General features: G+C 46.0%; 1 protein-coding gene across 3 annotated transcripts; it reads right to left on the bottom strand.

Annotated features, from left to right (window-relative positions):
• Positions 1–2,648: 2,648 nt before the first annotated feature.
• LOC131204478 (C3a anaphylatoxin chemotactic receptor-like) lies at positions 2,649–18,189 on the bottom strand. Of its 3 annotated transcripts, none has more exons than XR_009156606.1 (2): positions 18,054–18,189; positions 2,649–3,228 (listed from the first exon to the last, which is right to left on the bottom strand). XR_009156606.1 is itself a non-coding variant. In XM_058195834.1 (2 exons), exons 1-2 carry the CDS (start codon positions 18,063–18,065, stop codon positions 12,454–12,456), a joined length of 981 nt encoding a protein of 326 aa, XP_058051817.1. In that variant the 5' UTR covers positions 18,066–18,111; the 3' UTR covers positions 11,551–12,453. The 3 variants fall into 3 exon arrangements, 2 of the variants coding, with proteins under 2 accessions (XP_058051817.1, XP_058051818.1); XM_058195834.1 differs by lacking the exon at positions 2,649–3,228 and adding an exon at positions 11,551–13,422 and having other exon boundaries at positions 18,054–18,111; XM_058195835.1 differs by lacking the exons at positions 2,649–3,228; positions 18,054–18,189 and adding exons at positions 11,551–13,422; positions 15,490–15,501.

The following is an 18,189-nucleotide window of genomic DNA, read 5'->3' as shown; positions in this document are numbered from 1 at the left end:
CCACCTTTTGGGATTGCAGTTAAATGCCGCGGAGATCTGAAAACAGAATGCCACTTGGAGATTCTGGAATATGCAGGTAGTTCTCAACTTACGACCATTCATTTAGTGGCCGTTCGAACTACAGCACCGGAAAAAAACCCGCCTTACGGATTCTCGTACTTAAGACCTTCGCCGCCTTTGAAAAAGAAAAAAAAAAAGATGTCAAATTGTACGTGACTCACTTAACAACCGTTTTTTTTGCTTAGCAACAGAAATTTTTGTCCCAGTGGTGGTCATTAATTGAGGACCATCTGTAAATGTTTTATGGGTTAATGGTTTAGGACAGGGGTCTCCAACCTTGGCAACTTTAAAACCTGTGGACTTCAACTCCCAGAATTCCTCAGCCAGCAAACCAGTGGCGAAATCCAATTTTTCTAATTACCGTTTCTGTGGGTGTGGCTTGGTGGGCGTAGCAGGGGAAGGATACTGCAAAATCCACATTCCCTCCCCATTCTGGGGCCAGCCAGAAGTGGTATTTGCCAGGTCTCCAAACTGCTCAAAATTTTCGCTACCTGTTCTCCAGAACCTGTCAGAACCTGCTGGATTTCACCCCTGCAGTAAACTCTGGGGGGTCGAAGTCCACAAGTCTTAAAGTTGCAAAGATTGGATAACTCTGGTCTAGGACACCAAAAGTTACCATTTTCTTGAGCTAATTTTCTGACTTGGCCATCTGAAATTCAAACCTGCATCTTCTCGTGGCAGGAAGTGGTTTTTGTAGAGACTTCCTGGAGCCTGAGTGGTGTCGCGCTTCGCCACAAAAGCCAGATTGTCCGCTTTTTGTACATGAATCCCCTGCAAGGAAAATTTCCAGCAACTTAAGCAACTTGTGAAGGGTGGCTTTCAACTTTTGTACTCTAGAAGGAGGTACAAAAAGATAGAGCTAGAGGCAGGAGGTGAGCAACCTTTCTGAGGTGTCAAGAGCCTTTCCAAGAATGGCTATAGTGAAAATAATAATAATAGCAGTAGCAATAGCACTTAGACTTATATACCGCTTCACAGTGCTTTTACAGCCCTCTGTAAGCAGTTTACAGAGTCAGCCTCTTGCCCCCAACAATCTGGGTCCTCGTTTTACCCACCTCGGATGGATGAAAGGCTGAGTCAACCTTGAACCTGGTGAGATTCGAACTGCCAAATTGCAGTTAGCCGGCAGTCACCAGAAGTAGCCTGCACTCTAACCATTGCACCAGTGCGGCCAACAACAACAACAATAAAAAATAGAACGACAAAGGCAAGCAAGGGTAGTACCACTAGTGATAGGCGCTAGTAGAGGGGGGCCTGGCATAAGTGCACTAACGTGCCTATCGTCCCTGTCATTGTATTTTTATTCTTTTATTCTTGTTCTCATTTTTGTTTGACAAATTCCAATAAATATGAGCCGCGGTGGCGCAGTGGTTAGAGTGCAGTACTGCAGGCTACTTCTGCTGCCTGCTGGCTGCCTGCAGTTCGGCAGTTCGAATCTCACCAGGCTCAAGGCTGACTCAGCCTTCCATCCTTCCGAGGTAGGTAAAATGAGGACTCAAATTGTTGGAGGCCATAGGCTGATTCTGTAGACCGCTTTGAGAGGGCTGTAAAGCACTGTAAAGCAGTATATAAGCATTAAATAAATAAATAAATAAATAAATAAATAAATAAATAAATAAATAAATAAATAAATAAATAAATAAATAAAAAGGATTGTTAGCCCTTCAACCGTACATTCTGGACACAAGAGCTTCCAACAGTTTTTAGAGACCTTATTTTAATGGACTGACTAAAATAAACAACAGCTAGCATTTGGGTGTTTTTATTTTCCAAGATTTGATATAGTAACTCCTTACCTTCTTGAAAAAAATCCTAACTATGGGACTCATCATGAATCCTTTTTGCTGGGCTACATTGTGCGACTGGGGGAGTGTCGAGAATAACTCTTAAATGTGATTTTGGACAGGTATGTTTATTTGTTTATAACGTTTCAAAGGGCTCCCAATTCTAATTTTTAGCTCTAATGATGTTTTCCTGTGACCTGTGCTGAAATAAGATCCAAGGGCTACCCTAGGTTAAACATTCATTAGGCAGGGCTAATGTTAGAAATAGGGGACACGGTGGCTCAGGGGCTAGGATGTTGAGCTTGTCGATTGAAAGGTCAGCAGCTCAGCGGTTCGAATCCCTAGTGCTGCCCTGTAACGGGGTGAGCTCCCGTTAATTGTCCCAGCTTCTGCCAACCTAGCAGTTTCGAAAGCACCTAAAAATGCAAGTAGAAAAAATAGGGACCACCTTGGTGGGAAGGTAACAGCGTTCCGTGCGCCTTTGCCGTTGAGTCATGCCGGCCACATGACCATGGAGACATCTTCGGACAGCGCTGGCTCTTCGGCTTTGAAACGGAGATGAGCACCGCCCCCTAGAGTCGGCAACGACTAGCATGTATGTGCAAAGGGAACCTTTACCTTTACCTTTATTAATGTTAGAAATATCGGGTAGATTTTCACACGTTCAAAAGAGGACAATTTGACAGATCTTTTCCATTTCTGCAAACACAGGATCTTTAATAGATGGAAGAACTACAGCTACCAAAGAAAAAGCATTGAGCTCAGACAGCATGCAATCAGAATAACAGAATAGCACAGTTGGAAGGGACTTTGGAGGTCTGCTAGTCCAACCCCCTAATGAAGCAGGAGATCCTATAATATAGGTGGGACCGGAAGTTGGCAAACGGGCCGTTTTCAGCCTCCGGACGACCTCCGGGGGTGTGGGGAAGGCCGTTTTCGCCCCCCCCCCAGGCTCCTGGAGAGGCCCTGGAGCCAGGTGAGAGAGAAAAACGGGCCTTCCCCACCACCACCCCGAGTCCCTCCGGAGGCAGGAAACAGCCCATTTCCCTACTTCTGGTGGGGCCAGAAGACCCGAAAATGGAGCTGAGCTCATGTGCCCACTGATACAGCCATAGGTTCACTATCACGGTCCTTTACCATTTCAGAAAAATGGTTGTCCAATGTCTTTTTAGAAACTCCAGTGTTGGAGCATTCACAACTTCTGGAGGCGAGTTGTTCCGCTGATTTATTGTTCTCACTGTCAGGAAATTTCTCCTTAGTTCCAGGTTCTAGCTTCTCTCCTTGATTAGCTTCCATCCGTTGCTTCTTGTTTTGTCTTCTGGTGCTTTGGAGAAGAAGTTGACCCCCTCTTCTTGGTGGCAGCCCCTCAAATGTTGGAACACTGCTATCATATTAGGCAAAGAAAAGGCATGCAGGTTAGTAGGCATTTTAGAGAGAAAACAGATTACAGGTAGTCCTTGATTTAGGACCACGAATTGAGCCCAACGTTTCTGTTCTTAAGTGAGACATTTGTTAAGTGAATTTTGCCCCATTTTCTTGCCTCCATTGTTAAGTGAATCGCAGCCATTGATAAGTGAGTAACCTGGTCATTAAGTGAATCTAGCTACCCCACGGACTTTGTTTGTCGGAAGGTCGCAAAAGGGGATCACATGACCCCAGGACACAGCAATCGTCATAAATATGAACTTCCCCCAGGACTCTGTCAACTGCCTGACCTTCGGACCTTCCACCGCGAGTTGAAGACTTACCTATTTATTCGCGCAGGACTGGCATAGAAATTTTTACTAGCTTTTAATATTTTGATGTAAATTTTATGGGGTTTTTATGGTTTTAAATGGTTTTAATTTTGGCCTGATATTCAATAAGTTTTTTAATTATTGTTTTATTCTGGCTGTGAGTCCTTCAGGAGAAGGGCGGTATAAAAATCTAACAAATCTAAATCTAATCTAATCTAATATGAACCAGTTGCCAAGTCTCTGAATTTTGATCACATGACCTCAGGAATGCTGGTTTAAGTCAGGGGTCTCCAACCTTGGTCCTTTAAGACTTGTGGACTTCAACTCCCAGACTCTGTGGCTCAGACTGCTAATGCAGTCTGTTATTAACAGCAGCTGCCTGCAATTACTGCAGGTTCTAGTCCCAAGGCCCAAGGTTGCCTCAGCCTTCCATCCTTTATAAGGTAGGTAAAATGAGGACCCAGATTGTTGGGGGCAATAAGTTGACTTTGTATATAAATATACAAATAGGATGAAGACTATTGCTAACATAGTGTAAGCCGCCCTGAGTCTTCGGAGAAGGGCAGGAAATAAATGCAAATTAAAAAAAAAGTCTTAAAGGGACCAAGGTTGGAGACCCCTGGTTTAAGTGAATAGATTCACTTAACAACCGTGTTGCTGACTTAGCAAGTGCAGTGATTCGCTTAACAACGGTGGCAAGGAAGGTCTTTACCGATGTATCAGGATGCTCAAATATAGTGGCAAGCACAAACCTGGCGCAGTAGCCAGTTGCTTGTGGTGATTTCATAGAGCAAGTACAGTTAATAGCTAAAATTGTAGAAACCTTGTGGGCAAAGTATATTTTTGAGGTTTGCTGGCTAATAACACCACTATTTTTTTGGAGTTTCAAGATAACTCCACTCCTCCGTAACCAACAAAATACCTTATCCCACCAGACTGGAAATCCTGGGTTTAGAAAACTTGGAACTCCGTCACCTTCGACAGGACCTGGGTTTAGCTCATAGAATCATCTATTGTAATGAACTTCCTGTTAAAGACTACTTCAGTTTCAACTGCAATAATACAATAATACTGCAATAATACAAGATACCAATAGATTTAAACTTAATGTCAACCGCTCCAATTTAGATTGCAGAAAATATGACTTCTGTAACAGAATTATCTGTGCTTGGAATGCATTACCTGACTCTGTGGTCTCTTCTCAGACTCCCAAAAGCTTTTACCAAAATCTATCCACTGTTGACCTCACCCCATTCCTAAGAGGACTTTAAGGGGCGTGCATAAGAGCACAAACGTGCCTACCGTTCCTGTCCTATTGTTTCTTTTCCTATATATATATATATACATATGCCTATACTTCCTTGTTTCTCCTCATATATATGTTTATATATTATATAATCTTTTGTGTGATGCTTGTGTATATTGTTATGACAAAATTAAAATAAATAATCATATTCCACTGCTGGAATGGCCTCGGAATAGCCCAGACTTTACCCCAATTGGAAATCTATGGAGCCGACTAAAGAAAATTGTTAGTCAGAAGCGATAAAGCCCAGTTAATAGAAGCCATCCTTCAATCTTGGTTTAACATTAGAACAACTGCAGAACTAAAAGACTTGGTTCACTCCATGGGAAGATGTTGTAAGGCCATAATTCATGCTAAAGGTTATTCAACTAAGGATCAACTGACACGGTGATAATTTTCTCTTTTTTTCTATGGTGGTAATTTTTGTATATCTCGTTTTTTCTACATGTTTCACTTTTCTTCTTTATACTGTAACTGCTATTCTAACAGCAAATCCTTTCATAAAAGTTATTGCATTACATTTTTGATTCAATGATCTTTCCATTGATATATAACTTTATGGCGCTACTACTCCAAAAAAAAAAAAAAAGTGGTGTCATTAGCTAGTTTTAGAAAATACACTTTTCCCAAAAGGTTCCCACAATTTTGGCCACTACTGTAATATTTTTAAACAGAACCACAGAAGTGTAACAGTCTATTATTATGTTTTCAGCCATAAGATGGCGCTATAAATCTAGTCCTGAGAACAGTCCATCTACCTCAATGTTTTTCAAACCTGGCAACTTGAAGAGCTGTGGACTTCAACTCCCAGAATTCCCCAGCTGGCATATTTTTTACACCAGGGTTCTCCAACCTTAGTCCCTTTAAAACTTGTGGACTTCAACTCCCAGAGTCCCTCAGCCAGCAAAGCTGGCTGAGGAACTCTGGAAGTTGAAGTCCACAAGTCTTAAAGGGACCAAGGTTGGAGATTCCTGTTTTACACCATCATGAATTTGAAATTTTGAATAGTTGCTAAACAAGGCAGTCAGTAAGCAAGGACTACCTACAGATGAAGGAATTTGCTAGGCTCTTTGTACTAGAAGTTGTGTACCACAACTTCATGATTACAAAGATTAATAAGATACCCTTGAATTAAAGAATGAAATAAAAAATAACCGTACCTATTCAGACTGATTGTTGTCTGGTAAAGGTAGTCCTCGAATTATGACCATAACTGAGCCCAAAATTTATGCTGGTAAGTAAAACAGTGATTAACTCAGTTTTGGCCCATTTTACGATTTTTCTTGCCACAGTTAAGCGAATCGTTGCATTTGTTAAATTAGTCACAGTTAAGTGTGTTATGTATTCATGTTTGTGCCTTTAAATATTTGAGCGGGAAATCAGCACGTTGCTGATTGGTGAAACCTCAAGAACTGTATAAAAGGAGGTTTTCCCCAGCCTGTTGCTGGGTTCACCCTATATTAAAGAGCTGTTGTCACTACCCTGGTCTCCAGCCTCGTTACTTCCAGAACTTAACATTGGCGGAAGGTGGGATCTCGAGGCTAAGGAGAACCAGAACCGAGCTGAAGCACGATGGGCCAGACCCAGCAAACTCAGGGCAGAAAAGCGGAGATGGCCAGTTACACTCCGCCCGCACCGTTTGACCCGGCTAAGGAGAAATGGGGAACGTATATGACCCGTTTGAGCTTTCTAAAGCCAACGAACTGCAAGGAGTTCAGATAACCGAAAAGGGCTTATTTCTTAAGCCACTGTGGTCGGAGGTCATTGATATCGCGGAAGCCCTGGCAGAAACCAACGCCGTTGCAGTCGGTGTCATGGCCAACTCTACAGACTTTACTAAAAACCACCGCTGCGCGCCGTCCAAATCGTGCGGCGGTTTGAATTCGGAGGCGAAGGCAGATGGAGGCGAACCGCCGGTGACTACATGGCGCCCTAAGAAGCGTCAAGGACTGCGGATACGCGACCTGAGCGAGGTGCTCTCGAGCAACTCATCCGAGGTCAAAGACATCCGTTTGCGGCGGCGGCTGCTAGCAAGCAACCTCGCTGGCCAGCGCTCTGGGCGAAGCCAGAGCACATGAAATGTCCGCAAGCGGCGGAGACACTGCAAGCCTGTCCACAAAGGCGGCGCAAAGGCAACCCGGTGCACCAGGAGGAGGTTCAGACCGAATCCGGCGGTGAAGATGAGGAAGGGTCTGCCGAACCGAGAAAGCGACAAAGGGGACAGCGAATGCGGAAGCTGCGGAGGTCAACACCAGCGCCAACGCTGCAAGTTTAAGGCGACATGTGGTGGAAGAAAGGGCACCTAGCTCAAGTTTGTCGGCGGCCCAACCTTCCCGAAAATTCAAATCGGCCAATCAGGCGCGGAATCGGCAAGGCGACCAGCGATTGGCTCAAACAAAAAGGCGCGATTCAACCAAACAACTGTGGTCATAGGCGCGCCTCGGCCAGTGGAGAAGAAGATCTTCACCAAGCCAAAAATAGAGAGTCGGTGCGGCTTGAAGTAGACACAGGATCAGCGATCACCATCATGTCCTGGGACACTTTGGCGAAGTCACTGCCGTCCGTCATGACGCCACCTGCAAGCACAAGACTACAGTCCACGACTACCAGGAATCGCATCCCTGTTCGAGGACCACCTCCGTCCGAGTCGATGTACGGTCCACACAAGAAGACCCTGCCCATCACGATCGTCGAAGGAACTCTGCCCAGTCTGTTGGGACTAGACTGGTTTCGTGCCCTGGGCATGGGGTGACTGGCATCTACAGAGTGACTGTAACCTGAAAGACATTCTCTTTAACGAGTTCGAAGATGTCTTCAAGGACTGCCTGGGCAAGTACAAGGGACCCCTATTTCCTTCAACTTAGACCCCAGGTAGCCCCATTAGGCTTAAGGCGAGGAGTCCCTTTTGCCCTAAAACCAAAAATCGATAAGGAGCTGGACAAGCTCATAAATCAGGGATTTTGGTGCCAGTCGATCACGCAAAGTGGGAGGCGCCGAATCACCCAATAAAACCGGACGGGTCAATTAGAATTTGCGCTGACTACAAGGCGGCGCTTAACAAAGCCTTACAGAAAAGCGCTTACCCGGTTCCGTGGTGCAACACTTATTGCACTCTTTGGGGCAAGGGCAAGTCTTTGCAAAGTTAGACTTGGCCCAAGCCTACCAACAACTGCCAGAGCGCCCGCACAGCCAAGCCCAAACGATTGTAACGCACAGGGGCCTTCAAGTGCACCCGATTGCAATTTGGGGTTAGTGTGGCACCAGGGCTGTTCCAAAACCTAATGGAACGACTACTGCAGGGCTCCCAGGGTAGTTCCCTACTTGATGATGTCCTAATTTCAGGGAAAACATGGAGGAATTGGGGAGGCGGTTAAGAAAGGTTTTGGGCATTTTCCGGACAGCGGATTAAAAGTCAAGACAAACAAATGCCAGATAGGGGTCGAATCCGTCGATTTCTTGGGCTACGGATAGACAAGAAAATTCACCCTACTGAGAGCAAGGTTAAGGCAATTAGGAAGGCTCCAGCGCCCAAAAACAAAGCAGAGCTGCAGGCATTCCTGGGATTGGTGAATTTTCGCGGTCTTTTAAAGAACAAAGCAACCGTTGGAACCGCTGCATAGGCTCTTAGGAAAAATACTGTTTGGTCTTGGGAAAGTCGGAAAATAGGGCTTTTGAAGCAGTAAAGAACCTGCTCTCAAGTGATAGCCTGCTCATCCAATATCACAACTCATTACCCCTAGTGCTGGTTTGCGATGCCTCCCTTATGGGGTGGGGCTGTACTCAGCCATAGACTTCCAAACGGCACAGAAGCCCTATAGCGTTCTACTCTAGAACGATGTCCTCCCCAGAGAGGAACTACAGCCAATTAGATAAAGAAGCACTAGCCATTGTGTCAGGGGTTAAAAATTCCACGAATATGTCTTTGGGCGAATTTTGAAATCGTGACTGACCACAGACCGCTACTAGGATACTGGCTGGCGACCGCCCAACGCCTGTGGCACTTTCGCCACGCTTGACCCGATGGACTATATTCCCCAGCTTATTCGTACAAGCTGCAGCATCGACCAGGAAAAGAAGTGGGGCATGCAGGCGCGTTAAGCCGATGCCCACTACCAGGGGCGACCGAAGACCCCACTCCGGGACGCCCATCCTGCTTATTGACTCTTTGGACTCTGGCCCAGTCACATCTAAGGAAGTGGCTCGGGCATCATGCGGGACATTGTGTTAAGGACTGTACTCGGTTGGGTACAGAGGGTGGCCCGCTGCGCGAGGCGAGCAGTTCAAAAATTTGTTAAAAAGAGATGAGCTCTCGGCTCAAGGGGTGCCTGTTATGGGGTGATCGTGTAATAATTCCTGATAAATTAAGGGAAAGGTATTGGACCTCCTCCACGAGGTCACCCAGGGATCGTAAGGATGAAGGGTTAGCTAGAAGCTATGTGTGGTGGCCACTCATGGGCGCAGAGATTGCTGAGAGGGTAGGAAATGCCAGGCTTGCCAAGAGTCAGACCTCTACCCCAACGCCCCAGTCAGAGAATGGGAAAAGCCCCAAGGGCCCTGGTCAAGAATCCACATTGATTTTGCTGGCCCTTCCACGGCCAAACGTTCCTAGTGGTTGTTGATGCATTCTCTAAATGGTTGGAGATCATACTCATGAAATCCACTACGGCCGAAGCAGTAATCGCAGCCCTGCGCCACCTATTGCAACTCACGGGTTGCGGACACTCTGGTGTCCGACAATGAGCCCAATTCACGGCAGCCCAGTTTGAAGAATACCTGGCAGAGGAGGCATCCGACATGCCCTCTCTGCGCCTTTCCACCCTGCGTCGAATGGCCTTGCAGGCGTTCCGTCCGGGCGCTAAGGAGGCGTGTCAGGCTCAAGCCAGGTGACTGGCAAACAAAGATAGACTTTTTCCTAGCCGTCCAGCACAGAACCCCAAGCACGGCCACGGGAAAAGCCCAGCCGAATTACTAATGGGACGGAAACTCCGATGCCCACTTGACGTTTGAATCCCATTACACACCAGAGGGTTACAAGGGGAACTAGAAAAGACAAGGGAAATGAGCATAGGCGACGGGTGTGGGCCGAAACTATGGGGGCGGCCCTAGTTGGTTCGCAGGACAAATAATAAAGATAACCGGCCCAAAATCGTCGTGGTAGAGCTACCAGACAACCGAGTGTGGGCGCCACATAGATCAGATAAGAAGCGAATAACTGATCAAACAGAACCAAATGAAACAGATCATGACCAATACCAATTTGAATCCACAGCTGACAATGACCGGGGGCGCAAGACTTAGCTGAGGTCCCAGAGTTCCAGCGGCGCCATCAGGTTCCGAGGAAACAGCAGGGACAGTTTCAAAATAATCCAAGGCGGATGGCCAAGAAAAGAGTCGGCCAATAATCCGGGCCCGTTGGCTCAGAGAAAGAGCTGGGAGGAAAACAGCCCCTCCGACCAGCTCAAAACCTCACCAGAACTGAACCGCGCAGGTCAGAAAGAACTAGGAGACGCCCAGGTTATTTGCGTGACTACGTCGAAAAATAACATGTAAATAAATATGTAAATAGAGGCAAAGTGTTTTCTGGGAGGGGAGGAGTGTTATGTATTCATGTTTGTGCCTTTAAATATTTGAGCGGGAAATCAGCACGTTGCTGATTGGACGAAGCCTCCAGTAGAACTGTATAAAAGGAGAGGGTTTTCTCCCAGCCAGTTGCTGGGTTCACCCTATATTAAAGAGCTGTTGTCACTACCCTGGTCTCCAGCCTCGTTACTTCCCGAACTTAACAAAGTGAATCTGGAGTCCCCATTGACCTTGCCTGTAGCTGATCACATGACCCCAGGAGAGGGTTTTTGTGTGCCTAATATAAACCCTACCCCCAAAATAAGACCTACTTAAGAGCCTGTGCAGCCGTCCGTCTGGCTGACTCTGTAAACCACTTAGAGAGGGCTGTAAAACACTGTGAAGCGGTATATAACTCTAAGTGCTATAGCTATTTGAGAGGCTGCTACAAAGAATAGAATAGAATAGAATTTTTTATTGGCCAAGTGTGATTGGACACACAAGGAATTTGTCTTGGTGCATATGCTCTCAGTGTACATAAAAGAAAAGATACGTTCATCAAGGTACAACATTTACAACACAATTGATGATCAATATATCAATATAAATCATAAGGATTGCCAGCAACAAGTTATAGTCATACAGTCATAAGTGGAAAGAGATTGGTGATGGGAACTATGAAACGATTAATAGTAGTGCAGATTCAGTAAATAGTCTGACAGTGTTGAGGGAATTATTTGTTTAGCAGAGTGATGGCCTTCGGGAAAAAACTGTTCTTGTGTCTAGTTGTTCTGGTGTGCAGTGCTCTATAGCGTCGTTTTGAGGGTAGGAGTTGAAACAGTTTATGTCCAGGATGCGAGGGATCTGCAAATATTTTCACGGCCCTCTTCTTGATTCGTGCAGTATACAGGTCCTCAATGGAAGGCAGGTTGGTAGCAATTATTTTTCTGCAGTTCTAATTATCCTCTGAAGTCTGTGTTTTCTTGTTGGGTTGCAGAACCGAACCAGACAGTTATAGAGGTGCAAATGACAGACTCAATAATTCCTCTGTAGAATTGGATCAGCAGCTCCTTGGGCAGTTTGAGCTTACTGAGTTGGCGCAGAAAGAACATTCTTTGTTGTCCTTTTTTAATGATGTTTTTGATGTTAGCTGTCCATTTGAGATCTTGCGATATGATAGAACCCAGAAATTTGAAGGTTTCTACTGTTGATACTGTGTTGTCAAGTATTGTGAGAGGTGGAAGTATGGAAGGGTTTTTCCTAAAGTCTACCACCATTTCTACGGTTTTGAGTGTGTTCAGTTCCAGATTGTTTTGGTTGCACCACAAGGCTAGTCGAAGAGCGGGTCAAGCTATTCTCCAAAGCATCTGAAGGCCAGACAAGGAATAATGGATGGAAACTGAAAAAGGAGAGATTCAAATTTTCCGACAGTGAGAACAGTCAACCCATGGAACAGAAGTTGCCTTCAGAAGTTGTGGGAGCATCACCACCGAAGCTTTAAGAAGAGATTGGACTTCCATCTGTCAGAAATGGTGCAGGGTCTCCTGCTTGGGTGGGGGGTTGGACTAGATGACCTACAAGGTCCCTTCCAACTCTGTCATTCTGTTATAAGGCAATTTTGTTTGGAAAAGTTAGCGGTAAAGGGAAACCAGGCCATGAAAGAACAAGGTGCTGGACACTATCAAAACTAACAGAAAATAGAAAAACTCACAGAAGTAGTGCAAGACTAGAACAGGGTCTGCAAACTTGGCTCTTTTACGACCTGTAGACTTCAACTCCCAGAGTTCCTCAGCCAGCAAAAAAATGCAAGTAGAAAAAGTTGGCTGAGGAACTCTGGGAGTTGAAGTCCACAAATCTTAAAAAGAGCCAAGTTTGCAGACCCCTGGACTAGAAGATGAGGAGAGACCTACTCTACGGGAATTGAACTCCATTGAACGCATAGCAACATCACCACCATCATCCCATTCTTGGAGGATGCAACAGAAAACATCCAACTGTCCTTGCATCCTTAAGTCTGCTGATTAAGATTCTCCGATGCTTCTGTCGCAAACGACGTGTCCTCTTCGATGAGGGCCTTGCGGAAAAGTCCCAAGAAGGAAGCTCGGCGGCGGAGGCCTCTGCTCCGGATGTAGCCCACAAAGCCGTACAGCACTGGGTTGATGCAGCTGTGCAAGTACGCCAATGCGTTGGAGACCTTGAGCGCAATCCCCCAAAGGGCATTTTTGCTCCAAATGGTGTTCAGCAACACGAAGACGTGGTGAGGTAGCCAGCAGATGAAGAAAAGGGTGACAATGGTAGCCACCAGGCTGATGGTGCGGTGACAACCCTTCCAACGCCGTTCGCGAAGCTTGCAAAGCAGAACGGAGTACGCCGTGGAGATGATGACAAAAGGCAGGAGGAACCCGCCGAAGAACCTGCTCATTCTCAGGGGCAGTTCGGTCGAGGTTTTGAGAGCCTTGTGATAGATGCAACAGGAGGCACCATTTCTGACTTCGATAGTGCGGACCACCAGGTAAGGGATGCTGAAGAAGAAAGCCAGGGTCCATGCTCCAATGCACATCAGGGTTTGAAAACGAGGACTTTGGTGGTTTCGGGCCCACACAGGCCTTACTACCATCAGACAACGATAAAGGCTGATAACAGTGAGGATGAAGACGCTAGTAAAGGTGGTGAGGTAGCGGATGAAGCTATGGACCTTGCAAAGCATGAGGCCGAAGGGCCATTGCTGGTACATGATCTCTTGCACAAGGGCAGGGACGCGACCCACAGAGAAGAGGAAGTCGGCCACAGCCAGGTTGAAATAGCAGATGGAGGTGAAGGTTTTGTGTTTCTTTCGGGTAACTATGATCCACATGACCAGCCCATTGCCGGAAACACCCAAAACCAAGATGATCACATTGGTGACGATAGCGATATGACGCATGACTTCTTCCACTGTGGTAACATTATGGAGGCAATAAGAGACATTCATGGTTGCCTAAAAAGAGTAAAAAATTAAGATTCAATGTTGGTTCCCTATTTTTCTAAATCTTTTTTTTTTGATGGGTGGGGGGAACAGGAGAGATGGGAGGCACATACAGCCCTGAAGTCAGAAACAACCCCCAAAGTTTTTCCTGCAGCCAATTTCCAACTCTGTTACTAAATGCGTGCTAGTCATTTCCGATTCTAAGGGGCGGTGCTCATCTCAATTTCTAAGCCGAAGAGCCAGCGCTGTCCGAAGTCATCTCCATGGTCACGTGTCTGGCATGACTCAAGGCCAAAGGCGCACGGAACGCTGTTCCCTTCCCACCAAAGGTGGTCCCTATTTTTTCTACTTGTATTTTTTACGTGCTTTCGAACTGCTAGGTTGGCAGAAGCTGGGACAAGTAACGGGAGCTCACCCCGCTACGCGGCACTAGGGATTCGAAATGCTGAACTGCCAACTTTCAATTGATAAGCTCAGTGTCTTAGCCACTGAGCCGCTGCATCCCTCTTCAATGTATGACCAGGGGGGAAATCCAGCAGGTTCTGACAGGTTCTGGAGAACCACTACCAGAAATTTTGAGACCATAACCCACCCCTCCCAGGAGTCTCCACGCAGCCCGTTTTGGATGCAGGCAAGTGCAGGGCGAAGGCAGAGGCAGAGGCTCGGGGAGAGCAAAAAACAGGCCTACCGAAAGTTCAGGAAGTCCAGAAATGGGCCCATTTCTGCCCTCCAGAGAACCTCTGGAGTCTGGGGAGGCCATTTTTGCCCTCCCGGAGGCTTGAGAAAAGCCTCCAGAACCCAGGGAGGGCAAAAACTCCCACCCACCATAGTGCAGGAGGCTGACTAGGCCACGCCCACCATGGCCACGCCCACCCAGCAACCGGGCAGACAACCCCTTGCTAAAATTTTTGAAGCCCACCCCTGCATTTGTCCCACCGTTTTCTAATATTGTAGGTCTTCATCCGTCTCCCAATGTTCTTCCCACATGTCACCACAAGTGTTTCTTGGACGTTCTAGGCATTGAAATCTACACTTTTGAAGTTTATTGAAGTTGAGAAACACTGGTAGGGATAGAAAGTGGTTTTTTGGATGGGCTGTCCCAGTCAACAAACTGGTTACAAAGGCAGATCAAAGCTTTCAAAACCTCGCCCCATGGAGGCCTCGAGCTCGGCCCAGTCATACAACATTCAGGAGTGTGAGAAGGGGCTTCTGGTTGCATGCCTATGGTGCGTGGATCAGAACTTCTTCCAGGCTCTTCTAGAACATCAAAGAGGCCTCAGGAATGAAGCAATGCAGTCGCTTGACTTGTAGAACCGTCACGATTTCACCACATAGCTGTGATGGGAAATCCTCCAAGCTTGAAATGTTCCGCGCAAGATACCGGATCTAACTACAATCAGGTGCTGCTTTTCACATAACGGGACTATTATTAGAATAGAATAACAAGAGTTGGAAGAGACCTTGGAGGTCTTCTAGGCCAACCCCCTGCTTAGGCAGGAAACCCTGCACCGCTTCAGACAAATGGTTATCCAACATCTTCTTAAAAACTTCCACTGTTGGAGCATTCACAACTTCTGGAGGCAAGTTGTTCCACTGACTAATTATTCTGTCTCCTTAGTTCTAGATTGCTTCTCTCCTTGATTAGTTTCCCCCCATTGCTTCTTGTTCGACTCCTTCTTCTTTGTGGCAGCCCCTGAGATATTGAAACACTGCTAGCATGTCTCCCCTAGTCCTTCTTTTTCATTAAACTAGACATACCCAGTTCCTGCAACCATTCCTCATAAAAGCAGACTATTTCTTATAGCAGCATTTTCCTAATCCCGCAAGAGTGGAGGTGCTCTAAAACAGGGGTCTCCAACCTTGGTCCCTTTAAGACTTGTGGACTTCAACTCCCAGAGCCCCTCAGCCAGCAAAGCTGGCTGAGGAACTCTGGGAGTTGAAATCCACAAGTCTTAAAGGGACCAAAGTTGGAGACCCCTGCTCTAAAATGTTAGCCATGCCCTCCACTTTTTTTTTAAAAAAAAAATCCCTTCATTTTTGGGATGAAAGGCGATTAAGGAGTTGAAGGCACCCACTTACTGGTGAAGTCGTTCTCCGCTATAACCCTCAGGTTATCCGTTTTTTTTCTGAGAGTAGGGATGCCACAAGATGTAACTTAACGGCTGCAAAGTTTCAACACTCAAGATTGCCTCAGAGGAGTGGTTTGAAAAGTGGTTTTTAAGATTGCTTTGCTTTCTCTGGGCTTGGCGAGATGTCTTAACAAGACAGACACAGACTTCAGAAGATCATTAGAACTGCAGAAAAGACAATGGATACCAACCTGCCTTCCATTGAGGACCTGTGTACTGCACGAGTCAAAAGGAGGGCTGTGAAAATATTTACAGATCCCTTGCATCCTGGATATAAACTCTTTCAACTCCTGCCCTCAAAACGACGCTACAGAGCACTGCACGCCAGAACAACTAGACACAAGAAAAGTTTTTTCCCGAATGCCATCACTCTGCTAAACAAATAATTCCCTCAATACTGTCAAACTATTTACTAAATCTGCATTACTATTAATCTTCTCATCGTTCCCATCACCCATCTCCTCCCACTTACAACTGTATGACTGTAACTTTGTTGCTTGTACCCTTATGATTTATATTGATATTGATTGTTTCCTGATTGCTTATTTGTACCCTATGAATATCATCAAGTGTTGTACCTTACGATTCTTGATGAAGGTATCTTTTCTTTTATGTACACTGAGAGCCTATGCACCAAAGACAAATTCCTTCTGGGTCCAATCACACTTGGCCAACAAAGAATTCTATCTTCTATCTATCTTAAGGGGTAAAAAGGGGTGCTTTAAGTCTTGAGAATATGCAAAGCATCCACCTGATCCTTGAAAACCTTGAATCTCCCCCTCCCAAGGAATCTTGTTGGTTCCCGTTTGGAGCCAACAGAGCCATGTGGTCCTGCTTTGTAATCGGATCGGTTTCCTTCACTAACTTCTAGGAAAACCTAAGATCTTCTGCATGTCACTTCCCTCCCTCCAATCCAACCACACACACACACACACACGGTTCCAAACAATGAATTGGGGCAGGCATGCCCATTTATTTTAACTTGTTCAGATCTTTCTTTCAGGTAAAGAAATGGCCACCAGAAACTCCATTCAAAAATAATTGCTACCAACCTGCCTTCCATTGAGAACCTGTATACTGCACGAATCAAGAAGAGGGACGTGAAAATATTTACAGATCCCTCACATCCTGGACATAAACTGTTTCAACTCCTACCCTCAAAACAACGCTATAGAGCGCTGCACACCAGAACAACTAGACACAAGAACAGTTTTTTCCCAAATGCCATCACTCTGCTAAACAAATAATTCCTTCAGCACTGTCAAACTATTTACTAAATCTGCACTACTATTAATCTTCTCATCATTCCCATCACCCTTCTCCTCCCACTTATGACTGTATGACTGTAACTTTGTTGCTGGTAATCCTTATGGTTTATATTGATATTGATTGTTCCTGATTGCTTATTTGTACCCTATGATTATCATTAAGTGTTGTATCATTAAGTGTTTAATTTGTACCCTATGACCATCATTAAGTGTTGTAAGTGTTGTACCTTGATGAAGGTATCTTTTCTTTTATGTACACGGGAGAGCATATGCACCAAGACAAATTCCTTATGTGTCCAATCACACTTGACCAATAAAAATTCTATTCTATTCTATTCTATTCTATTCTATTCTATTCTATTCTATTCTATTCTATTCTATTCTATTCTATTCTATTCTTGAATGCCCAGAAACAGAATTATTTGGCTTTAAGGGAGAGAAGAAATGACAGTCTATGAAGAAAGGAGATTCTTCGGGGGAAAATAATCGTCTGGGAAAGAGGGAAGGAGAGGAGAATAACGCTCAAGGGAAATACACGATTTCGCAAAGGTTCTGCAGGGTTCTGCAGCCCTTGTAAAATCTGTCAGATCAGAGAGGATAATCATGAATAGTAATCTATTCACACAGGGCTGGGCTTCAAAATTTTTTTAGCAAGGGGTGCTCTGCCCGATGGCTGGGTGGGCGTGGCCATGGTGGGTGTTGCCTAATCGGCCTCCTGCATCACGGTGGGGACAGGGGGGGTGTTTTTGCCCACCCTGGGCTCCGGGGGCTTTCTTTGAGCCTCCGGGAGGGTCAAAAACAGCCTCCCCTGGCTCCGGAGGCCCTCTGGAGGCTGGAAGCAGGCCTGTTCCTGTTTTTCACCCTCCCTGAACCTCCACACGTACCCTGCACTTACCTGCATCCAAAACGGGCCGCGTGGGGACTCTTGGGAGGGGAGGGGTGAGAGGGGCCAGCCAGGAGTGGAATTTGGGGGTTCTCTGAACTGCACAGAATCTTAGCTAGAGGTTCTCCCAAACCCCCAGCAGCCCATCCCTGTATCCACAGCATTAGCAACAATACCAGTTTCAGGCCACCCTCCAGTTATTTTTTTTTTAAAAAACAACCTCTGGGAGGAATGCATCTCACTGTTTAGTCTAAGCTCAATGAGTGTGCAACGAGCGTGCAATACAGTGGTTCTCCAGGCCTGCTGTCTGAGGCTCTGTGGTCACTTTTCTGCCCCTGCCTGGCTCACCCTTTGAAGACTCACCGTGCCTTCCATGAGGAGCTTGTAGGGTGGTTTCACCTCAGGAGGTCTTGACGTTCTGCTTCTCCGATGCATTCTAAATGGAAGAGCAGGAAGTCACTGAAGAACCTGATTGCAAGAGACAATAGACCGGCCTTTT

Source organism: Ahaetulla prasina, chromosome 10 (assembly GCF_028640845.1).
Source record: "Ahaetulla prasina isolate Xishuangbanna chromosome 10, ASM2864084v1, whole genome shotgun sequence".
Lineage (NCBI taxonomy): Eukaryota > Metazoa > Chordata > Lepidosauria > Squamata > Colubridae > Ahaetulla > Ahaetulla prasina.
The sequence above is the reverse complement of the archived record's forward strand: the minus strand, read 5'-3'. Positions and strand labels throughout refer to the sequence as shown.